This window comes from Bidens hawaiensis, unplaced genomic scaffold (assembly GCF_021521415.1).
Source record: "Bidens hawaiensis isolate Kalapana, Puna unplaced genomic scaffold, B.hawaiensis_p1.1 tig00018953_1, whole genome shotgun sequence".
Classification (NCBI taxonomy): Eukaryota; Viridiplantae; Streptophyta; class Magnoliopsida; order Asterales; family Asteraceae; genus Bidens; species Bidens hawaiensis.
In genome coordinates, this window is record NW_027492877.1 from 217,501 (window position 1) to 244,191 (window position 26,691).

Consider the following 26,691-nt stretch of genomic DNA (forward strand, 5'->3'; position numbering starts at 1 on the left):
AGACAAACAAGACATTATTAACACAAATTGAAAATAACTTTTATGTAGAAAAATAACAACTCAAACTATAAAACTTTTAAATTTATATATCAACTTTCCTAACAACTTTTCTTCAACCGGATGATGTGTGTTCAAAACAATTCTGAATGCTTGATCTTCCACTCCCAAACTTTCACTCTAAAGCTTTACCCAATGCATTACAACATCACAATTAGCGTTACCAACATACAATATCGCTCATAAATAAAACATGCTAAACTCGAATTGAAAGTGTTGTGCATTAACTAGCTACAATCCTACAACCCGCTTTCCTTATTCTCTCTCTTTTTTTAGTTGACTTCTTCAACATTGACAACAATGTAAACGGAGATCATCTTGTGTGTGGTATGTATCAGTTGGTTTATACTTAGTTTGTGTTTGGTTTTGTGTGTGGGTCATGCTTATATGTAAACGGAGATCATCTTGTGATCTCGATGGGCTTTTGGGCTTGTAATGGGCTAGGTTGTAGTTCCCTATATATAGATATGTTGTGTATAGGGTTTGGGTTGGCCGTTCACTTAGTATTGTTAAACGAGAGTTTGTGTAATCAGGTGCTTAAGCATTAGACGTTAATATACGTATGTTTTGGCATCCTTGGTGTTATTTACGTGTTATACTTGTTAGCTTTGAATCGTCTCGTGTTATATTCCGCAATAACATAGAGATTATTGATATTATATTGAAAGATCCATCACTAGGACTTACAATTGGTACCAGAGCCTATTGACCTATTTTAGGCTCGGTTGTGATATCAAAAGATTCAAGGTGTTGATTCATTGATATTTTTGGTGTTTTTGGTATTTGTGTCTCTGGTGAATCATTCGTCGAAGAAGAAAGACTTAATTTTGGTAAAAGATCAAGTTGGTTAGCAATCAATTCAAATCCCATAAAACTCGGGATTTAGTTGGTTGCCAAATTTTAAATCTGTCAACTTTGTTCTCGGCCAATTTAAATTGAATTCGGGGTTATTTAAGGGTTTTCGGCCAAAGACTCTGAGTATTTGAACAAGTAATCATAGTTTTCGGCTTGATTTGGGTGTTCTCGTTCAAATTCAAGTGTTATCGGGCAAATTTGATAGTTCTCGGTTGAATTTGAGAGTTCTCGGTCAATACTTGTTCTCGGTCAACGTTAGTTTTCGGTCTAAAGTTGTTCTCTGTCATTATCCTTGGTTCTCGGCTGGACTGCACTTGGGCCGAGATCTTTTGGGCTTTGAAAACTACTTGGACTAAATCTACTGGACCAATATTGTGATTACTATTACTGTTGAGATGGACCACATAACCAATGGCAATGGGGCGTCAAATGCTACACTTCATCAAGAATTGGACTCAATTATGGGAACCACCACTCGTATACCTCGTTTGTTGTCTCATGAAGGGTTTAGCGAGTGAAACTTCAGATTTGAGAAATACGTTAAAATGAAAGATGCCAAGGTTTGGAGAAGTATTGTTAGAGGTTCTCAAGCTATCACATACCAACGTGAGAATTATGAGGAAGTTGCTGTAAAACCTGTAGAACTGTATGATGATGCTGATTTTGAGAAAATGGAAGAAGATGAAAAGGCGCTTTCAACATTGACTATGACACTCTCACCTGAGATTGCCTTGGGATTTAGAGAACTACAGTCTGCTAAGGCACTATGGGAAGCCTTGATTGAAGTATATGAGGGTAATGAGAACATGAGGATGAGGAGTCAAGATATCTTGCGACAGAAGTTTAATATGTTTAATCACGTTCTGGGAGAGTCGTTGGAAATTTAGCTGCACAGGTTCATAGCCCTTGTAACTGAGATGAGATCTGCAAACATCAACCTAATAGCTGCTGAAACAAACAACAAGCTGGTAAACTCCTTGCCTCAAAGTTAGGATATGAACGTTGCAGTAATTAAGAAGATGAAATATCTCAATAGGCTAACACTGTCAGAAGTTTTGGCAATCATCAAGGCTTGTAATATGGATGACAAGCAACGTGCCATAAACCATGCAAACTCCTACAATGCAGCTGGCTATAGTGTCGCTTCCAATAATCACCCATTTCACAAAGACAACTTCTCAATGTTCAAAGCTACTCAAGGGCAACATAATCAGCAGTATAACATGATGACTATAAAACTCATTTTCATATACTGAATTGATCTCTTACCACAATGTTGGTTATGTTGGACATAATTTCACTCAAAGTCATAAGTCGGTGAACTTGGGAGACCAATGTTGACAAGTAGGTCATAGTTGTTCATGTTTCCTAATTGTTATATAATTATAATGGTAATGTCTTAGCTAGAAAGTTAGGTTAGTCTATAAAAACTGAGGTATGGTTAGACATTATAGAACGTGTGTGAGATGTAACCGAGTTAGGGTTTATTGAGACAATCACGAGATGTAACCGAGTTAAGGTTCATCTAGATGCCACCAAGTTAGGGTTCTTTAAAAGTCAAACCGAGTTGCGTTTGAGAGTTGTAATCAGTTTTTTGAACTATATTTGCTAATTAATAACGAGAATTGTTTATTTACTTCATGTTTGATTATCAATCGGGATGTGGTTATTGATGGAGAAAGATATCAAAACTCGTTTATCTTATTCCCCCACCTCACAAAATTGTTGGTTATTGAAGGAAGAATATGTACTCAAAACTCTCTCTTATTCATCGCCTTACAAAGGTTTAAATAGATTTATATAATAGTGATTTATATAATAGTGGTTTTACATATTTCTTGTAATTAATATTTTGTAAGATGTTCTACATATTTCCCATAAAATAATATGCATAGTATCTTTATTATATTATATTATTATATATCTTAAATGGAAAATAGACATTAAGACATTAAGGTAGCTTCTTGAGAGCAGCTTGTGATCGATTGCAGGAGAGAGGGGGTGAACCCCAGCTCTGATGCAGCTAAATCAAACTCTAGAATTCGGTTCTCTAATTGATGCCCACCTAAGACAATAGATGTTACTGGATCATCTCCTCCATCAACAAAAGCAAGGCATATCACATTATTCTTCACTTCCGCCATTGAGTTAGAACCATGCAGTCTAAGCCTTATGTCTTTCCCTTCCAAAACCAAGTCGATATCTGGAACCGCGGGTCCTGTTATTGTCTTGGGAGCATTCTTTGAGTCGAAGCACGCTTCAAACGGTGCGACAGATGCCACCCTTTCAATATTCTTTGCTGCAGCTGCCTTAACAAAATCGTTAACCAGACTCTTGCAAATGACCGAGTGCAGAGTGGTGTAAGGTACTATAGTACTAATCTTGGTTCCCCCAACTCCATTTTTATCGATAGATAGCAAAGTTGAATTAAACTCCACGCGTCCACCATTGATTTCAATGAATTTGACTTTAATGAAGTACTCATCTGATGCATCTCCTTCATTATAAATCGGTGCTGTACTGACTGGATTGAAAACAAGTGGGGTGTTTACAAGCGGCAAATATAGATCTTTGCTACTAGGAGACGTGAAATATGGCCACCCCCCTATAAACACGCCACCTAATCCATTATCAGACGGTATACAAAGTCCGAATTTAGGCAATCTAAGGGCGGAAGAAATCTGCGGAGCTAACGACTCATTGTTGCTTGCAAGACCAACCAACCCTTTAGTATTATCACCAGGTAAGCCTTCTACAATACTGGAATCTACACAAGCAAATTGGAATTCGGGTACGTCCTGATCAAGCTTCGAGGATTGACCATCGATTGACGTTACCTTGATGGTATCATCTCCAAGTTCTTGGCCTGTTAAGTATTCCTGAGGAGGGTTGTAAGTGAAGAGGTATGTACCCGCCTCAACACCGAGCAAGGCGGGTCAACCCACAAGATAAAGACATTATAAAGGCACAAAGCCAAAACCTATGCGCATGGCGCATACAAAACATGCTCAGGCATCATACGCCCAGGCACCACATATGCTCAGGCACACATATGCTCGCGCATCACATATGCGCGCGGCGCATCAGCGCGCGGCGCATATCACATGCTCGTGCATATCACATCTGCGCATGAAACATCTGCGCGTGAGAATAAAGAGAAGACCTCGCGCATCCTCAGGATTGGCGCATATCACACATGCACATAATCGACCTCGTCCTTATCAGGATTAGGGCAACCTTGATTGTGCACGTCAGACAACCTTCCAGAAGGTATCTTTTTAAGGAATAAGAATATGCTGATGTTGACAGCTGCCAAATGAAAGGTCGACAACTCAGCATGACACATGTGCTACCACGTGATTACAACCAACGAGGAAGCGCCAGGTGTCCCAGAGGACACGTGGCGCAGTGCGATTGGAGGAGGCCAACGAGGCTGAGCCCAATCAGTGGAAACCCTAGCACTATAAATACAGCATCAACTCCACTTTGATGGACACATTCATACTCAATCATTGACAGTTACAGGCAGTGATATCACATTCAATCATATTGAATTACATTCACTCACAGTCAGTTACATACAAACACACAGTCTCACAATCATACAGTATTCAGCTATTAAGCAATACTCTCCAGATTCACTTACTCACACATTATTATCTTCTCCACCATATACTTATTCTCACGCCGGAGGGTTACCCCAAAGAGGACCCCTCTGTCCCTTTCTGAGGGGTAAGTTAACGGCGTTGTTCATTTTGTAGGTGGAAGAACACAGATCCAGAAGAACCATCGGTGAAATAGTACAATCAGAACCCGAGGAAAGTAGATCTGCTACCAGTGAGTAGATCCACGTTTCTGCATTGGCGCCATCCGTGGGACAAACGGCAATCAGATCTTATCAGATCTACATAAAAAAAATCAATCACCATGGTTTCTGGCGTTCGTAACGCTGATCAAGCTCTGGAGGATATTGAACGTGAGGGTGTCAATGAGGGACAGCAGTTTCTGAGGGTGCCGCGTGATTCTACGCGCACCACCAGTAACCGTCCCTTCATCACAACCCCTCACGGCCAGACTGAAACTCCTCCAGACGATCTCACGTTACAAAATCTTGCCGGCGCGAAACTGAAAGGACCAATGGGTCCAGAAGAAGAAAGAAATGATCCGAATGAATGGCTCATAAATGAGCAGCGGCGTCTAATGGAAAAGTATAATGAAATGGTCAAACAGAAAAAGCTAGCCGACCAAACACAAAGGCAAGCGTTTGATAAGCAGACTACAAAAAGGCCGCGCGCGCCGGAAGACGGACATTCTGTTCACACTGCACACACTGAGTTCAGTGATGAAGAAGTGCATAGCATGAGGAAGACACGAGATACTCATGCAGGAGGCTCACAACTCCGCGCGCCTGTGAACATGGCGCCTGGAGCCAGAGCAGATCTGGATCTGCACATGCCGTACAGCCCGCCAGTGAGGGGGCAAGTGGACGTAACCACGCCGTACAGGCCGGCCATCTTAGTGAAGCACTCAAAATTTACTGAGCGCATCGCTAAGGCCCCCATCCAGCACAAGACCAAGATGCCAAGTGGTCTGGGCAAATATAATGGCACAACAGATCCAGATGACTTTTTGCAAGGTTTCTATAACACGGGAAACCTAGAGAGCTGGACGATGCCAACATGGTGTCACATGTTTGCCCGCTGCCTTACGGGCGCGGCGCGTGTCTGGTTCGAGAGCTTGCCGACTGGGCAAATTGATAGGTTCGAGGAACTATTGGAAAAGTTCCAGGCCCACTTCGTACAGCAGCGCAGACACACGCGCGATCCTGATAACATCATGCACTGCGTGCGCAGGAATGATGAAACGATTGAGGACTACATCACTCGTTTCAATCAGGAGTCTCTGGCAATCGGGGGTATAACTGAGCAACTCCTGCGCGTGGCTTTCATACAAGGCGCGCGCAGTGATCAACTCCGCCGAGCTCTCGTAAGCAGAGATGGTATGCCCACCACTTGGGCAAAACTAATGGAAGCATCGCGAGTCTTCGCGAGAAACGAAAAACAGATTGCCCAAGATAGGGCAAGAGAAAGAGCGCATCAAGCTGAATCACCGCGCAACAAAGAGAAGAGGGCCAAACAGAACTCTGTATGGTCCAGGTTGCAACCAACAAGTTTTTCTTCCGCAGAAAAGCAAACGCAACCAAGCTCACCCCAGCCCCAAAAAGATGTTCGTAATCGCGGGGAGGGTGACAAGAGGGAGGGCGGCAGAGATCCTAGCAGACCTCTGCCAAGAATGTGGACTCCCCTCACTAAAACACCTGCACAGGTGTTAAGCACTGAGAATGTCCAATTCAAGCCCCCCAAGCAACTACACTACAAGGGACCGCAAAACAGTGGCAAATATTGTGAATTTCACAGGTCCCCGGGCCACAACACCGACGCATGCCATCATCTAAAGGATGCGATCGAGAAGGATGTAAAATCAGGCAGGCTGGCTCACTTGGTGAAAAACCCAAGAACAGAAGATGAGCAACCGGAAGGAGCCTCTGCCAGCAAGAAATACAAAAGAATCTGTGTGGCTGAGGGGGGACGACAAGGGCAGACGTCAAAAAAGAGAAGCGCGCAAATCAGCGGAGATTGGCGCGAGCACCAAGTTATCTTCCCAAGAATCAGGGGAGGCCCTTCAATCAGCAGCCCTCTCGTCATCACCACACACATTGCTCATTACGAAGTGTCAAAGGTCCTGGTGGACACTGGAAGCGAATCTGACATTATGTATGAGCAATGTTTCAGAAAGTTAGACCCGGCAGACCAAGCGCGGCTCGAGATGGTGAACGCACCAATCTGTGGTGTTTCAAATGAAATCATCCATCCCCTAGGTCAAATTCAGTTTGAACTAACTATGGGGGATGATGAGCATAAGCGAGCCGAAGTTGTCAACTTCTTGGTCTTGCCCACCACGTCATGCCACAATATAATCCTGGGTAGGGGAACGATCGCCCAATTTAATGCTATACCGTTGCCAGCGCACGGCGCATTGGGGTTCCCTACACCAACAGGCGTAACATTTGTTTACCGCGATCATTTGTGCGCAGTGACAAGTACGCCGCGGGAAGGGAGAATGAAACTTCCAATGGCGGACGATGCGCCAGAGAAGTGGATTTTAAACCCAAAATTCCCAGAGCAAACGGTCACAATTGGCGCTACCATTTCAGACGAAACGAGATTGAGAATGAAGAGGTTGCTCACAAAATACACGTCGGTCTTCGCGTGGCAACACTCCGATATGACTGGGGTCCCGCGAGACTTGGCGCAACATTCTCTTAACACGTTCAAGTCGGTGGAGCCAATTGCTCAGAAAAAGAGAATCATGGGGGATGAAAAGGCGAAGGCCATGAATGAGCAAGTTGAGGACCTGTTGCGCGCAAACATCATCCGCCCGATCCGATACCAGACGTGGGTAGCCAATCCTGTGATGGTAAAGAAAAGCAACGGGTCATGGAGGATGTGTATTGACTTCAAGGACCTCAACAAAGCATGTCCGAAAGACTGTTACCCCCTCCCAAACATCGACGCAAAGGTGGACTCCGTGGCGCCATTCAAGCTCAAATGTTTCCTGGATGCCTACAAAGGCTATCACCAGATTCAAATGGCACCACAAGACGATGACAAGACTGCCTTCAGAACCGACAAGGGTGTTTTTTGTTACACAAAAATGCCCTTTGGTTTAAAGAATGCGGGCGCCACTTATCAGAGACTTATGGATTCGGTTTTCAGTGAACAACTCGGAAGAAATCTAGAAGTCTACGTTGATGATTTGGTGATCAAGAGCAGGGAGGAGAGACAAATGCTCAAAGACATCGAGGAAACTCTTCAGCGCTTAACGGAAGTCAACATGAAGCTCAACCCGAGCAAATGTACTTTCGGCGCGGAAGAGGGGAAATTTCTTGGTGTAATGGTCACTAAGGATGGTTTCAAGGTGAACCCTGAAAAGGTGGAAGCCATCCTTGACATGCCTTCACCATCCACCATGAAAGAGGTTCAGAAGCTGAATGGTAGATTGGTGTCAATCAACAGGTTCCTAGCGAAGCACGCCAGCAAATCTACTCCATTCGTTAACACTTTCAGGAACTGCTTGAAGAAGAGCCAATTCAAGTGGACGCCTGAGGCTGAGCAAGCTTTCAGTGAGATAAAAGAATGTCTCATAAAGCTGCCCGCGCTCACAGCTCCACTTCCTGGCGAAACCCTTACATTGTACTTGTCAGCCGGAGACCGCGCCATCGGCGCAGTATTACTGGTGGATCGCAAGGGGATCCAAACGCCAATATACTATGTGAGTCGGGTGCTGACAGACCCTGAGACGCGCTATTCCATCATGGAAAAGTTAGTTTTGTCACTAACACACGCGTCGCGAAAGCTTCATAGATACTTCAATGGTCATCCTATTGAAGTTCTGACAGGTTACAACATCCAGCAAGTCTTGCGACGCCCCGCGCTCTCCGGAAGGCTGACAAAGTGGGCGCTGGAATTAGGTGAACACACGATCACCTATAAGCCCCGTCCAGCAATAAAGGGTCAAGTTTTAGCGGATTTCATCACAGAAATCCCAGAGGGAAAGATTGAAGAAGCTCAGCGCGAGGTAGACCCTCCGCGAGCAAATGATGAAGAAGATGTTTGGAGGCTATTCACTGATGGAGCCTCCAACAGCGAGGGGTCCGGCGCAGGCCTCAAACTGGTGGACCCTGATAATCATGAATATACTTATGCTATTAGGTTGGACTTCAAGAGTACCAACAATGAGGCTGAGTATGAAGCCCTGCTGGCTGGTCTGCGCGTTGCGCGCAAGTTTGGAGTTAAAAGGCTAGAGGCCCATGTTGATTCTTACTTGGTAGCCGCACAGGTCAATGGCCTTTATGATGCCAAGGAGAACACCATGCCTCTATATCTAGAGCAGGCAAAAAAGCTCGTTGAGCAGTTTGACTTCTTCAAAATCATACACATCTCGCGCAGCGAAAACAAGCCCGCCGACTCGTTGAGTAAGATGGCATCAACTAATTTTGATCACTTTGGCAAAGATGTCAGGGTGGAAGTGATGAGCAACCCGTCAGTGCAAACGCAATCTGTCCTTGTAATTCATACAACCCCTTCATCATGGATAACTCCAATAAGGGAATTCCTGAAGGAGGGGAAGTTACCGGACGATCGCGCACAGGCGAGAAAGATAAGACACAAGGCGCAGAACTATGAACTACTTGATGGTACATTATATCGACGCTCTTATCTTGGACCGCTCATGAAATGCCTGGATGCTGAAGAAGCAAGCTATGTGATTAGGGAGATTCACGAAGGAATCTGCGGAATACATGCTGGCCCGCGCATGGTGGTTGCCAAGGCAATGAGCTCAGGCTACTATTGGCCAGGCATGTACTTGGATGCGCTAAAAGAAATCCAAAAATGCAAGGCACGTCAGAGCTACGCGCCAAACACAATGCGGCCAAAGAACAACTTGATTCCAGTGACCTCCGCATGGCCTTTCCACAAATGGGCCATTGATATTGTGGGGCCCCTGCCGCAAGCGCAAGGGCGAGTGAAATTTTTGGTAGTGGCGGTAGACTATTTCACAAAATGGGTTGAGGCCAAGCCACTAGCAAAAATCACAGCTCAGGCGATGAAGCAATTTATCTGGAGCCACATCATTTGCCGTTTTGGCCTTCCTATGAAAATTGTGAGCGACAATGGCAAACAATTCACTGACAGGAAGATATCCAGCTGGCTCAAAGAATTGCACATCAACCAAATCTTCACTTCGGTCTACCACCCTCAGGGGAATGGCCAAGTGGAGCGCGCGAATCAAAGTTTGTTAAATGGGCTGAAGAAAAGGTTGGAGGGAGAATCCCATTCTTGGGTCGAAGAGTTACCTAATGTCCTGTGGGCGCACAGGACATTAAGCAAAACTAGCAATGGCGAATCCCCGTTCAGCCTAACCTATGGGACAGAGGCTATGATCCCAGCAGAAATTGGATGCCCATCCCATAGGGTACTCATGATGAGCAAGACTGATAACGAGCGCGAAAGAAGATTGGACCTCAACTTGCTTGAAGGGCGCAGAGAAGCGGCTATCATCAATGAAGCCAAGTACAAGAAAAAGCTGGAAAAATATTATAATCAGCGCGTTAAAGAATGCCACTTCAAGAAAAATGATTTTGTCCTTCGAAACAATGAAGCTAGCCGCGCAATACCCCCGGGAAAAATGTCCCCCAATTGGGAAGGACCTTATCAAATCTCAGAAGAATTGGGGAAGGGCGCGTACACTTTAAAAGATTTGAATGGAAAAAAGATACCGCGCGCGTGGAACGCAGCACAGCTTAGAAAATGCTTCATGTAAAAATTCAAATATGTAATCAAGGATTTTAAGCCATCATGAATGATGATTCGCGCTATCTTTCAATATTTGTTCTATTACCTTTGCATACATGTTTCACACTTCCTTTATTAATTTGGAGCAATATGACAACACTATATTGACTTCAAAACAAAATAAAACGAAGTAAAACATACATGCGCGAGCCTTAGCTCAAACACGTTAACGAGTCTTAACTCTAAAAACGTCAGGGCCTTAGCCCAAAACAAAGAGCCTTAGCTCAAAACACTCACAAACATCCATCTTACATCCCGCGCAGCCTGATCATAAAAATCCCTAAACACAACTAAGGCAAAGTACATGCCAAATCATAGTTGTTAAGGTCTCAGGTCGAGGTCGCGCGCGGAATCATAGTGGATATCTGAGTAACACATGCTGACATGTAATGGCTAAAACTCATAATTCCATATAAAAAACGCGCAAAAACGACGCGCAAAAAAGGAATAGTGAAAAGTCAGCGCGCGTGTCAGCATAAACAAGATACTGCGAAACCACTTACAAAATAAGACTATGGTTAAGTAAATAATTTCCTTACAACCTTGTTCTTATTTTAACGTGCAAGCATATCTTATATCTATACAAGCAAACATGAAGAGATGAATGGAAATGCGCAAGATGTGAAAAAGGGAAAACAAATTTCATTACATAGCATTGAAATTCACAAGTCTGATGAGTTACAAATTACAAGTATAACAAAAAACAAAAAAAAATTAGAAAGATGAAGGGCTTCTCAAGTCTCCACGTCGACGTCAGCCACTTCATCACCCTCATCATCTCCCGCAGCATCTGGCGCGGCCCGCTCCTCATCTCCAAACTGACCATAGTCAAGTTCTTCCTCCTCAATGGAGTCTTCTATCACGACGGTCTCAGGAGCAGATTCTTTCGCCGCGCCAGAGCCGCTGGCAGGGGCAACATCCCCCGCGCCACCATCATCGCCACCAGCCCCCTCGCATTCATCGAGCAACTTCTTTAGCGCGCCGAGGTCGGGCTGGTCAGCAAGCGCAGCTATCTGCAAATCATTAGAAAAGTATTGAGTATAAAAAACTTGGAAAATTAATCAAGAAAAACTCATTAAGGTCAAGGTACCTGCACAAGGACGGGGATGGGAGTATTCATATACTTCTCCCCCACCGCGGCCATGTCCGCGCAGGCCACGTCGCTCTTGTAAGGGTACTCGGATGGGTTCTTCTTCAACATCCCATATTCATACCCATCCGTAAACCCTTCAGCTAGACCCACCAAGCGCGCGGCAGCATTGCAGTCCATCACAAGGGCCTGAAACTCGCCAGAATATTTCATCGCCAAAGCGCAACGAGTCATGCCCTGTGACACCAGCCATTGGCGATCCTGCGCGAGGCCAGCAACAGACGTCTCGAGGGCAGGAACCTGGGAGTTTAATAACTCAACAGTTTCCTTGGTCTTTTTTAGCTCCTCTTTATCAGACGCTGCTGCCGCCAAAATTTTTTCTTTCTCCGCCTGCGCAGCAACAAGTGCTTCCTGGCTGGACGCTGCCGTCGCCAGGGCCTCATCTCTATCGGCCTGCGCGGCCGCCAAATACTTCTTCAGGCGCGCAACCTCGCTCTTCAGTGATGATTTCTCAGTGATATTCTGGACGATAGCTTGGTCACGCGCCTCCGCCTCCAGTTCCAAGTCACGCACTCTCCGCGCGTACTTGGCAACTTCGGCCTCCGCCACCTGCTGCTTCTCCCGCGCAGCTTGGAGCTCATGCCCGCGCTTAATAAAGGCGGTGTTGGCACTTGCTCGGTTTTCGCTGAGCTCCGCCTGGAGTTTCTCAGCTCGTGCGCGAGCATCAGAAAGGTTCCAGGCAGCCACCTTAGCCTCTTGCTGGGCTTCCACAAGAGCATCGCGTACTTTAATATAATCACGATGAAGCTCTTGGGAGGCAGAAAAGAAGGCCGACCCAGCGAAAATGTGATCGTTGAGCAAGTCAGCGCGGGTGCGCCCCTCCTGATACCTCCTTTCAGTAGGAGGCACGGCATGAGCCCAGAAGTCCTCGCATACACCCATGGATTGGAAGGAACTGTCTTCGTTAATATTCCATCTCGGGCGGTAAACGTGGTCACCTTCCTGCAAAACACAAGAAATGTTCTAAGTCATAAAAACATACTTATATGGAAGTACGCGCAGCGGAGCAACAAATTAAAACATACCTGCGGGGATGAAGCAGAAAAGTCAGCGCCAGCCCCACCAGAAGTATGCGCTGCGAAGACTTGTGGCATCGCAGGGCTGGCACGGACTCCGAAGGAGTCTTCAGCTTGAGCTCCCTCATCCTCCTCATCTTCTTCAATCGGCCTCTTCTCCTGCGACCTGGAGGGCTCCAAACCAGCCTCGCGGAGAGGGCTGCGCGTAGGAGGAGGCGAGGGAGGTCTCGACGCCGCCAGTTCGGCGCGCAATACGGCTTCCTGCTCCTTTGTAATCCCAATAAGGGGAGACTCAGCACTAGCAGGAGCAGGACCAGAACCAGCGGCGCCGGCAACGGCGCCAGGAGTGTCACCAGCAGCTTGTACGCCAGCTACAACTCCTATGAACAAATCAACAACAAAAAAGGGTTTATGATTTGATCAAAACAAAAAATTCAGAAGACAATGGCGCAAAACATACCTTCGCGCAATTCTGTTCGCGCGTTGAACATCGCCATAAAGTTCATTCTACCCTTTTCTGAGGGTAGAACAGGGGACTTCGAAGCAGCCCCCGGCGCAGCCTCAACACCTTGTTGCGCCTGAGGCTGATCTGCTACCGTCGCCGGTCCTGCAAACATTCAAATGCGAAAAGATTTAATAATAATTCAATCAGAATTATGGGTAAGCAAAGTATACCTTTCGCAGGCGCGATACTGCTTCTTTCTTCAGCCGCGCGAAGGGAGGAGGTCACGCCACCATACCTCAAGTGGACAGGAGGTCTGCCCACTTTCACAGGCAGGGACGCTAAAGAAACCTTGGTGGTAAACACCTGGGTTTCCTCAGGTCCCTTCGTTTGAGCATGGGGATGAGCGACAGGGGTGTCATCTTTCTTCTGTCTCTTACTGCCCCCTGCGCCAGATTTCCCCTTAGCTTTGCGCTTTAGTACGGGCGCCTCCTCTTCCTCCTCCTCCTCTTCCGCGAGCTCCAGCTCGTAGTTTTCGAGCGCATATGCAAATACAAGCAACAGAACTGTTAATAAACTTTGGTATTCTAAAGGAATAAGCATAAGTGCGAAGGCTTACCAGGGGCGTCGCTATCAAAGTCAAATTCCAGATCCACAGGGATGAACATGTCATCGAAGCGATCTGGGAAGCCCACCTCCCCAGCGCCCAGCGGGACGGAGCCACCCTCCACTTGATCGTCGTAGGCGGCGTGGACAAACTCCTTGGTTACTGCGCAAAAACAAGACAAATAATATAAGCAAAGGCAAATTTTATTAGCGCGGAAATAAAGCAATGCGATAACTTACGCAAGCCGTCCACTTGGATGACAGGCTCCGCCGCGCTGTCGGCCCACAGCTTACTCATGCCGACCCCCACCAGCGCCTCCTCGCGAATTTTCTTGGCGGGGGATGGTTCGGCGGTCAGCTTCTTAACCCAGGCGCCAGTTGGGTTCTTAATAACATCCGCATCCGCGGGCGCAGAATCGATTGCGCGCATCGTCATGCGGATGGGGATTACACCAGCCCTGATGTAGAAGAACCTCTCAGACCAGTCATGAAGGCTCTTGAATGACACGGTGCTGCACTTAACCTTCTGACTGCGAGGAATAAAGGAGATCTAAGAATCTTGGATCTTGGGCTTGTAAAAAAATTGAAAGCGACGAGGGGTGGGCTCCTCGCGCTGTGATTTGCACATGAACTCGAAATGAGTCATGCGCACAAGTCCAAACGGATGGACTTGGGATATATGTATCCCGAAAAAACGTAACACCGCGCCTACAAACCTTGTCATCGGAAGACGAAGGTTGCAGTGGGTGAAAAAATGGGTGTACAGTGAAATATAGCCGGGAGGCGGGTCCGCCGCCGTTTGCCCGGCCACAGGCAACATGCAGCCAAACACAGGGAGAAAACCCTGTGACGAGATGAGGCTGTCGAGATCGGCCTGCCTCAGTTTGCAGGGGATTTCATTCCACCTTTTCGTGGACTTGGTCCTCCCTACTTCCTCCGATGTGGTCTCAACAACCCTCTTCCCCTTGCCCTTTTGCTTCAATGTCGACATCACCACAGATTTCACACGACGTCTTCGAGAGGCAATAGAGGTGATTGAGGGGTTAGAGGAGTCTGAGCTATCAGACATACAATAACAACAGCAACAGATAACAGGGTATTTGGAAGCAATAACCAGAAAATCGGAAAGATAAAAGCTTTGGAGTACACAACAATGAAGATGAAGATAAAAATTTTTTCTAAGGGCCTGCTTTTATAGGCCCAGGAGAGAGAAAAGTGGCAACTGATCGGATTTCACGTGCCCCCACTCGCAGGTGTAAGCCAACGAGGGCGCGGCACGTGTCCCTAACACTGTTGAGGGGACATAAAAACGTAACGGAACTGCCACGGAGCAGAGACGCGCCCCCACTCGCAGGTGCAAACCAATGAGAGCGCGACACGTGTTCCAGACAGCTGTGCGAGGGGACATGAAAGGCAACTGTAGCACCTCGAGCACACGAAACGTCTGACACGTTTCCGGCGCACGTCACCACCAACCAACCACGTGTTTGGACCCTTCGTTTCAACCAAATGGATAGAACTTCGCGCAACGATGGAAACAACCAAGAAAACGACAAAACCCCATTAAAAAGACCAAATCAGTAAGTCTAATATCTATCTTACCGCGCTAGCGCGAGATAAGACACACATTAGACTGGGGGGGCTTGAAGAGGTATGTACCCGCCTCAACACCGAGCAAGGCGGGTCAACCCACAAGATAAAGACATTATAAAGGCACAAAGCCAAAACCTATGCGCATGGCGCATACAAAACATGCTCAGGCATCATACGCCCAGGCACCACATATGCTCAGGCACACATATGCTCGCGCATCACATATGCGCGCGGCGCATCAGCGCGCGGCGCATATCACATGCTCGTGCATATCACATCTGCGCATGAAACATCTGCGCGTGAGAATAAAGAGAAGACCTCGCGCATCCTCAGGATTGGCGCATATCACACATGCACATAATCGACCTCGTCCTTATCAGGATTAGGGCAACCTTGATTGTGCACGTCAGACAACCTTCCAGAAGGTATCTTTTTAAGGAATAAGAATATGCTGATGTTGACAGCTGCCAAATGAAAGGTCGACAACTCAGCATGACACATGTGCTACCACGTGATTACAACCAACGAGGAAGCGCCAGGTGTCCCAGAGGACACGTGGCGCAGTGCGATTGGAGGAGGCCAACGAGGCTGAGCCCAATCAGTGGAAACCCTAGCACTATAAATACAGCATCAACTCCACTTTGATGGACACATTCATACTCAATCATTGACAGTTACAGGCAGTGATATCACATTCAATCATATTGAATTACATTCACTCACAGTCAGTTACATACAAACACACAGTCTCACAATCATACAGTATTCAGCTATTAAGCAATACTCTCCAGATTCACTTACTCACACATTATTATCTTCTCCACCATATACTTATTCTCACGCCGGAGGGTTACCCCAAAGAGGACCCCTCTGTCCCTTTCTGAGGGGTAAGTTAACGGCGTTGTTCATTTTGTAGGTGGAAGAACACAGATCCAGAAGAACCATCGGTGAAATAGTACAATCAGAACCCGAGGAAAGTAGATCTGCTACCAGTGAGTAGATCCACGTTTCTGCAGTAAGCATAGACACCACATGAGTTGTTGAAGCAGTCTGGTTTAGAACTCGAGGTGCACCCTAGACAGACTGACTTCGAGACTCTCTTACATTTGTTTGAATCGCAAGTTGTTCGGTTATAAGAAGATGAAGCATAAGATGTGCAGTCGAACCAAACGGATTGCGCTCCAAGATCGATTAATGCGTCGACCTTGGTACGTGATTGCGGGTTTCCAGCCTCAAATGTGGTGTAGTATTGAAGGCTTGTTTGGTTTTTTCGTATGGGGAAGTGAATGGAAGTGTGTTTGGGGAGTTTGACTGGATCTGTTGCAGCATTTGAGATGGTTAAAAGGGAAAAGATAAAGAGAGTGCTGGTGAGGATTTGAGAAGATGCCATTGTGGGTGTGCTTGTGAATCCATCCATCCATCTACGGGGCTGCATGCATGCCATTAATAGTGGCATATTCTCCTGATCTCATCCTAGTAGAAGTTGTCCTTAATTACCTGAATACCTGGTTGCCCAATTAGAAGATGATCTTACAGATTTACAAAAAGAAATTATTTTATTATATTATAAATTATGCAGGGGGCAAATGTGACGAGTTCTTGAAATTAATTCACTTGCTAAAAGTTTAAATAAAGTTGGGCTTAAACAAGTCCTTACTTATATTAGAGTTCTTTTAATAACTGAGCTCAATTTTAAGCTCTCATATTGAGCTTGACTACGCTAGAGAGTAGAGTTTAAACAAACCTATAAGATATATAATTTTTATTTATTACTAGTTTTTATTTCCTTTATTACAGGGAGCTGTTTTACATTACTCGTTTTTAATAATTATATACTTTTTTGGGTTTAATTTTATTTATTATGATGAAATTTATAATATACTTAGAGTTTGATGATAAAAATGTTTCAAAAATAACTAAGATGTTATAAACCGGTTTAAAAGTTACCTGAGTTTGATAAGACTCAAGACCGACTTATTTTTTTACTATAAAATTGTTTTTAATTATAAATAATATTTTTTTAAAAAAATCATATAATAATTTTTACTATATCCTATTTTATAGGATTTTCATATCAATAATTTGGTAAGAATAATTTTTAATTTAATGAGATGTTATAATCCGTTTAAAGAATATCTGGGTTTGGTAAGACCCATACCCGTGAATTCGGGTCAAATGCATGAGAAACCTCCATTTAAAAATCAAGCAAATCTGGTGACTCTAAAAAAAGGAGGAACGACCACATCGCGACACATAAGATTTTTGAGTTTTCGTATATATATATTATAGATTTTAAACATATGTTTACATATTAATTAATACCATAGATAAAATTATGATAAAAGAATAAAATAGTATAGATTTTGTTACCTATAAATATACAATTACACACACGCACAAACACACACATAAATATACACACACGCACAGGCGAGGTAGATTTAAAAACACTAATTATTGCAAGAACAAAATATTCAAACCTAATTCGTATTATTCATTTTTTTATCAATGATTTATATCTCATAAATTTTGTACTTGTTGCATACAAATGTGTATGTTATGAACATAAGAAAATATCAAACTAATTCATTTATATGTTGTTTTTTCTTTTACTTTTTAATTGTTTATCTACACATATGTAGCTAATATAGATACATTTGGCTACCACATTTTAAAAGTAAACAAAATCTGTTTATATAAAAAAAAATCATAAGAGATGAAGAAAAAGTATTTTAAACATGTTCCTATATTTTAACTGAATGATAAGTTTTGTTGTATGTGTTTCACAATAAATAGTGTTCTGTCTAAACCATTGTGTGCATGTATATGTGTGAAAAATAAATAATAAATAAGACGAAACCCAACCAAGCTCAAGGTTTAGAACAAAAGCTCGAGACTTATAATAAAAAAGACGAGCTCAAACTTCAAATTATACAAGCTGAGCTAGATCGTATGCTTTTCAAAATTAAACAAGCTTGGGTAGAACTTTTGACCGACTCCTAGCTTACACCTCTGGAACCAAACAAAGAGAGAATTAATTTTATTATATACAAGTCATTGAGTATATAATTAAATATGCTTATTATAGTTTGAATGCAAAAATGTGTGGCTTGAATGGCCTCCACAATGTTTTATTGTTAAAATGTTTTATTGTTAGGTATCATGATATTGGAAATTAGGCGGGCTAACTAAATAATGATTGGCGAAAAATAAAGTTCATATAATAGGAGCTAGGGATCGAAAGTTTGTTAGATATTATTCATCCAAAACAAAACAAACAAATTTATCAAGACTTTGTGAACCAACGAGGAAAAGGATATTAACTCCATCATGCTAATCATGAAAACAAGATGTTGGAAATTAGGATTTACAATTTAGCAATAAGTCAATGTTAAAAAGGCCTAAAGAACTTTTAGAAATTAGGATTTACAATTTATATCGATTCCCCATCCTTTTTCTATTTTCGTTACGAATCGATGCTAATTATGAACCATCTGCGTTTGGTTGAATCAACCTAATTTGTAAACACACGTACACCATCATTTTCTTTGTTAATTCTTCTTTATTTACAGAATGTTCTATTTTATTGGTAAAACCCGTTCTTCCTTCTTCAAGTAAAGTAAACCCTAACATTTCTGATTCTTAAGATTAAATGCATATTTTCATGTACTGTTAGTGATTCTCACCAACTTAAACAAGTTATATACTACTAGGCATAAAGATTAATAGTTTTGAGGCGCCCTTACTAACGTACAAATCTTGAAGTGGGCATGCCCTGAAATCATAGCTACTATGTTATAAGTAGAATTTATGACGCAAAACTAACGAGTCATGTCGTTTTATAAATTTAATCCGTGTTAAAACATGTTCCATCCAAATTAGATGCGCGTTGAAATAGATTGTTTTAGAAAAAAGGATCGAATGGCTAAAGGTAATTTGCGTTTCTTGTTTGTTTCGAAATAAATTCGTTTCTAGTGTTTGTTCCCAAGTGTGGGATACATGAAATCAAGTACAACAAAAACCGTATGCTTTGGATATCCTGAAATGAGAGAGCAAACTCTATAAGTATACACAAGAGAGGTGAAAATATTATCTTGATGGCAATCTTTATGCTTTAGATGACATCTTGAATTTTTTATAATACCTAAATGCTTTTGATTACCCCTTAATGCTCATTAGTGTTCTCATTACTATTTTTATTGAGAATCAAGTCTCATTTTTAACTAATTTAAATTAAATTGATAAACAAATCAAATTTTAATGGCTCAATATTTTAATAGATTGCCAAATCCATGATCATGTATATTTACTTTTAAAAATAATTAATGGAACGCAACATCCTAGCAAAATGTTTTTTTTTTCGAACAACAATTCTCATTAAACCAACAATCTAGCCAAAAAAACTAGAGCCAAAAAACATCAAACGAGTTACAAAGAAAAACATATTTTTGGATGAAATAACTCGCACAAACATCTTTTTGGATGGAACCATGAACCACACTTGTCTCAATCTTTCCAAAAGTAGCATAAGCCATTTACATAATCAGTTTTAAACCATTATTTTGTCAAACATCACTTGGTTTACTTTTTATAAAGTTTCAGTATTTTAATCAATCTTCTGTAAATTAATTCAAAATTTGATTTATAAGATGAGTTTTTATTTAGAAGAGTTGGGCTTGAAACCCATTGCAGGTAGCTAGCTATTCAGAAGTGGGCTTGGTGAAAGGCCTACTGAATTTGAAACCCATTTCGAATTCGTTTTTTGAGTAATCCATTTAATTTTAGATGTCGAATTTGTGATTTTTAACCGTCGAATTTGTGATTTTTAACCGTATCCGTAACCGAACAAACCGAATTGGTAAATTTAGTTTTTGGTTCCACAAATCTTGCTTATTCAGATTACCCAGATCAAATTCAATCGACTAAACCGAATAATAAGTTTAATTAGATAAGCAAACCAAATAAATCAAATAATACTCGGTTCAATAGAATAATAATCGGTTTCCGGCTCGGTTAGACACATTTCAAAACCAAATAAACTAATGGACACCCCTATCTTCCAATGAGAAATCACCAACAAGAGGATCCAAAACCAATCAAGTGAGCATTGTGTCTGCTAGAAATCTTGAGGTTTAACGGTCGACGGTTGGTCGGTGACTGACATCGAAACCACAATAATATCATATAAAAGTTGATAACTTAACAGGTAATAAATAACATAAGCATGCCAGATGAACAGCTTCACTTTTGACAACATCACAAAAAGGATTGCAAAATCTGTCAGATCTAGTCTAAGCCGGTACCAAGATGGTAATTCCAAAAACTAGGACCAAATTACCATCACTGACAAAAGATATTAAACGGAACACGAGGTGTGGAATATTGCTGAGACAGTATTTTGGAAGCCATAATCGAATTAGCTGCTTCAGTATGATGTATCCCGTCCCAGTATATGAATTGCGATCCTTTATCACACGCTTGCGCGCCATCATGCCCACATGTAACATTTATGTTATAGTTATATGGAGGCCCACCAAAGCCACAACATGCCATTAATGGACTTGTAAAACCTACATAAAGTAAACTGTAAGATCACAAAATATGAAAATATACAGTTATTAGGAGTTATATATAGGCAGATGCGCATACCGTATTTGCTAGCATTTGCAATGAGTTCATACTTGATTGTGTAAATATCAACATAAACGATTGTTGAATCCTTCAGTTCCGACCTTAATTCCGTGCATAAATGGTGCAGACCCTCGTTATGCAACTTTGCAGCCGAATTGTAGGATGAAATACAACTATGAGGATCTAATTCTGTAGTCTGTAGAACTCGGTTGAACTAACCACAGTTTCTGAGGCAGGCAACCGAGCGGGCCAGTATTGTGAACCCAAAACTTTCTGCCACCATTATCGTGTATGCTCTGCACTGATTTTAGTATTTTACATACACGTGCAGATATGCGTTATCAGAGTTCTAATTACAAAAAAAAGGTAATAAAAATCACCTTGATGGCATTCTTGATTTCTGCAAGTATTAATGGAATTCTTTTGATAACTTGGGTGTATGTATACTTGTTGGCAAATGCATCAGAAAGGTCGTTTTGGCCGATGTCAATCATGTATAGCGCACGTTGAAACCCGTCATTATTAATCATTTGTTCTAAACCAGAAGCAAGAAGGTCATAAGACCTGGACTTGAAATGAAGGAACTGCATAACCTGAATGTTTAAAGCGAAGGGGACATATTTAGGGAGTGTTGAGGACCCGATCACAGCAAAGTTGGCCCCATTTGAAAATGTGGAACCCAACGACTCCATATATGCTGGCAAAAAACTTGCATTCACACTTTGACCTGCAACAACAAACTTGAATTTAAACTATATCCTTGATCACCAGCAGCTAACCATACTTTAAAATCTTTGATTATCGCAAGCAGTGTGTTGTGCATGCGCTAGTCGAGAGGTAGGTACTGACTAATTAATAGAGATTAATTGGATTGGAATTTTATATTTAATTTTTTCAACATTATATATATATACAATATTTTATATATAATTTATTAAAATAAGTATAACATTTCAACAATTTTGATGAAAATTAGGACCCATTTTTCTTTTATATAAATTTCGAACCTTTTTGACAGATATGTGACCGATTTGGACCCATTTTCTACCAATAACGACAGGTACCGATTAGGTTCTATCATTGGACTTTGGGAGATCGGACTCGTATCCTTAGTTGGATAGTATTTGACCCGTACCCTGTGGACTCATTGGATCTAAGCTCTTAGGGGATTAGGTCTCGTGTTTCTTCAGAATGTGTAAGTGGCAGCCCTGCTCTGTTTTCTGGATCATTCAGACTAGATTACTTCATAGATATAGAAGGTGATTTCTATAACAGCACATGCCCCGCTAACATTGTTAATTATAGCTTTGAGTCAGTCCATATGATCAGTTTAAGTATTAACAATCCCACAAGAGTAAAATATACGGGAACATCCATATGAATTGCTCCTAAAGGTATACCCAATTAAATCTAACATTGTTAATTATAGCTTTGTGTCGGTCCATATGATCAGTGTAGGTATTAACAAGCCCCACAAGTGTAAAATATACAGGGAACATCCATATGAATTGCTCCTTAAGGTATACCCTACTAAAAAATAACAAAATTAAACCTGTTAAGATAAGATAACGAACGTAATGCTTATTATAAAGTTAAACAGTAACAATACCGATTAGCCTCCTCATCGCGTGGTGGCACTGGCCCGCCTTTAGAAATTCGGAATAAAACCGATCCGTCACTTATGATCACAGGCTCAAATTTATACAAGAAGTATTCAGAAAACTGAAGGATTATGGGTAAAGGATTCAAGATTTGATTTTGGACGTTGTCGTCAGCTAGTAGTGTCTTTGAAACTCTTCCTCCTGAGGCCCTTGAAGCACAATATCATTGCCGTCCTGGTAGTGTCTTTGAAACTCTTCCTCCTGTGGCACTTGAAGTACAATATCATTCTCGTTCTGGGCTAGTGGAGTGGCTGAGTGGTTTCTTGGAAAACCTGAATTACTCCGACATTGTCGGAGGCCTAAGTTGACTGCATAGAAATTACTAGGGTCACTTTCGTGGGTTTGTTGATAGCTAATAGTGAGTGCAACTTGAGAGGATTCCATATTAGCTATCAACAAACCCACGAAAGTGACCCTAGTAATTTCTATGCAGTCAACTTAGGCCTCCAACAATGTCGGAGTAATTCAGGTTTTCCAGGAAACCACTCAGCCACTCCACTAGCCCAGAACGAGAATGATATTGTACTTCAAGTGCCACAGGAGGAAGAGTTTCAAAGACACTACCAGGACGGCAATGATATTGTGCTTCAAGGGCCTCAGGAGGAAGAGTTTCAAAGACACTACTAGCTGACGACAACATCCAAAATCAAATCTTGAATCCTTTACCCATAATTCTTCAGTTTTCTGAAGACTTCTTGTATAAATTTGAGCCTGTGATCATAAGTGACGGATCGGTTTTATTCCGAAATTCTGAAGGCGGGCCAGCGCCACCACGATATGAGGAGGCTAATCGGTATTCTTAATGTTTTAACTGTTCGTTATCTTATCTTAATAGTTTTAATTTTGTTATTTTTAATAGGGTATACCTTAAGGAGCAATTCATATGGATGTTCCCTGTATATTTTACACTTGTGGGGCTTGTTAATACTTACACCGATCATATGGACCGACACAAAGCTATAATTAACAATGTTAGATTTAATAAGGTATACCTTTAGGAGCAATTCATATGGAAGTTCCCTGTATATTTTACACTTGTGGGATTGTTAATTGTTAAACTGATCATATGGACTGACTCAAAGCTATAATTAACAATGTTAGCGGGCCATGTGCTGTTATAGGAATCACCTTCTATATCTAGGAAGTAATATGGTCTGAACGATCCAGAAAACGGAGCAGGGCTGCCACTTACACATTCTGAATAAACACGGGACCTAATCCCCTAAGGGCTTAGATCCAATGGGTAAAAATTGAAGGGTCAAATACTATCTAACTAACAATACGAGTTAGATCTCTCAAAGTCCAATGACAGAAACCTGCAAAACAACCATCGTGAGCTCGTTACGAGGACAAGAGGGGGGGGGGGTCTTCCCGTAACCACCCTCCGGCATAAGAATAACTACAATTCCGATGAAGAGAAAGTACTTAAAGTATTTTGGGAGTGAATGTGTATACCTCATGGAGATTGTGAAGGTATTTATAGCCGAAGGATGTGGGAATAAAATTGGTCCAACTGTCTCTTTCAAGAAGATGCTCTTGTAACCGCCTAGACACGTGTCCTCATATGATAGGGCGAGCTATATGGCCCATGTGCATGGTTGTAACTAGGGGTGTTCAAAAAATCCGAATCCGAAATATTCAAAAATCTGAATCTCGGATATCCGAATTTTCAGATTCAGATATTAATTTTGAAAATTTTAGTTTTTTTTTTGATTTATTTATTACATATTAACATATATACCATATGTTCCAAAATCCATTTTTGCTTTTCATCTTTCAATACACGCCAACCCAATTCATCAATTTTTTTAATTTATTCTAATATCATTCACTGACCCAGACCCGATTCATCGTATTGTCGCAGTGTCTTGCCGGTGGACGGTGGTGGTTGTTGAACTTCACCTATGGACAGTGGTGGTTGTTGAACTTCACCGGTGGACGGGTGGTGGTTATCTATTTGCTAGCGGGCACCGGTGGTTATCGATTTACCAGCGGATGGTGATGGACTAGTGTTTACCGATTCAGATGCCAATGGTGGTTATCGATTCATCGGTGACCGGTGGTGCTTACCAACTATCGACCTGCAATTAAGATCCAAGGTGGACGGGTGTTTGATTTCATTTTAAAAAAAGGATCTGGGTTTCCTTTCATTTTGAAACAATTTCCTTTTTTTTTTCTTTAATATTTCGGATATCCGTTTCACTATCCGAACGAATATCTGAAATTTCGGATATCCAAACTTCGGATACGGATTCAGATAGTGAAATCCACTATCCGAAATGTTCGGATATCCGAAACTCCGGATATCCGGTTTTGAACACCCCTAGTTGTAACAACCTGGACACGTGTCTGTGTGTGATAGGACGAGATAAACCTAGCCATTTGCATGGTTGTAACAACCTGGCCAGCTGTCCTTCTATTGGTTGTTGGGTCACGTGCTCTCCAAGAAAGGATCTTGGTAAATCTTCTAAAAGGGAGTTAGTTAATTAGAGCTGTCCTCTGACGTTGCCTTCCGGTTATCCTCGAGGGTGAGAACAGTACCCTGCAGATGACTTCTGAGGGCGTCTGGATCCTCCTGCACATAGTCTCTAGAATCTGTTGTTCTTCCTTTATCTTGAGTTATGCGGGTGATTTATATGTCTCGCGGGTGACATATGAGGGGGTCCCCTCTTACCCGCGGGTGGTATTTAAGGGCATTTGGGTCTTTTTGGTACCCTACCGCTATAGCTACCATTATCGTGTATGCTCTGCAATGATTTTACGTACATGTGTAGTCATGCTTTATCAGAGATCTAATTACATAAAAAGGTAACTAATGTCACCTTGATGGCATTCTTGATTTCTGCAAGTATTAGTGGAATTCTTTTGATAACTTTGACGTAAGAATACTTGTTTAATTAAGTCAAATATAAAACTACCATTTAAACCGTAAGAGTAGCTAGTTCATATCATCATTCGTCCGCTCATCTATATCATCTTCATAGCCTTCTTTGATCCTTTTTTCCGAATCCACAAATTATGAAAGGCGATTTAGTTGGTCAGAATTTTGTTATAAGCTGACTTGGTCAGAATTTTAAGCTACAACCGTGTTTTAACAGTGTAAAAAAATTGAATTTGAATTTGAATTTGGAACTCACATCTTTTGATATACAATTAGCCACCATCAATCCTGTCGAGTTTACAGTGAACAGCAACCAACCTGAGTTGCCTTAAAACCAATGCGCCATATCTCACATCTTATCCATCATCTTACGTATCATAAAACACTTTATTATTCAGTGAGGTTAAACACAAAGATTACAATTTACAACGTACCATGTCATTGACCTTTCTACCCTTATGCAAAGAAAAGGAGCTAAGTGCAAGGTTTAAACTTTTGTTAATAATTTATCAAGTTATACCTGAAAATAGGATAATTGTACTAGATCATAATGAAAGAGTAACCGAATATTATAAAATAGATGGAATTAACAAATTGTCAATTAAAGGCATACTTAGAGCTGTAAAATAGATGGAATTACTAAGAGCTGCAAAACAACATTTCATATAAGGCATACTTAGATATATTTCCTGAGATATATTTCCTCTCGCTATTTATCTATCACAAAACGATGTAAATGAACAGCAGCACTGATGTGCCTTTACAGTTATTACTCCAGTTTAGGGGTAAAACAATAATTTTCTCCCTTTACCAGCATTTAATCCCGAACGTCACCCGTTTTTTAAATATTTTTCAGCACTTTTTATCCGTTATAAAACGACTTAAACGAACAAATAACTGCTATGCATTTTTTGTCACTGCAATTCAGGGATAAAAAAAAAGTCAAAATACAGATAGCTTTACATAAGTGATATCAAACTAAACAACCTTTCATGCAAACCGATTGGTGATGACTGATTTGGACTACATTGCAGGCCCGTTATCATGTAATATGCAAAGAAAATTAGATTAAGTACTTTTAATATCCGTTGTAGGCCCGTTATCATGTAATATGCAAACAAAATTAGATTAAATACTTTTAATATCCGTTGTGCTTTATCCGCATTAACATTATGTTTTGAAAAAGATAATATCAATATACTAATACGAAACACACATTTTAGATTACATCGTATGTCTTGTGGCGATAACACCTTCTGAAGATGCTGAGGAAAACAATGGGACATACTTAACTATGAAAAATGACAGGTAGGTTTCCCACTTATTTGTTATGAATACTAAAAACTTATGTACATAAAGTATACAACATCACACATAATCATC

The 26,691-nt window shown here is 41.8% G+C and overlaps 1 protein-coding gene and 1 pseudogene across 1 annotated transcript; both read right to left on the reverse strand.

Moving 5' to 3' along the window:
* Positions 1-2,851: 2,851 nt before the first annotated feature.
* LOC143557387 (putative aspartic proteinase GIP2 pseudogene) lies at positions 2,852-19,670 on the reverse strand (annotated as a pseudogene).
* Positions 19,671-20,475: 805 nt separating this feature from the next.
* LOC143557388 (GDSL esterase/lipase At1g09390-like) lies at positions 20,476-22,811 on the reverse strand. The gene is made up of 4 exons (XM_077046473.1): positions 22,598-22,811; positions 21,147-21,493; positions 20,785-20,962; positions 20,476-20,705 (listed from the first exon to the last, which is right to left on the reverse strand). Exons 1-4 carry the CDS (start codon positions 22,809-22,811, stop codon positions 20,476-20,478), a joined length of 969 nt encoding a protein of 322 aa, XP_076902588.1.
* Positions 22,812-26,691: the final 3,880 nt, after the last annotated feature.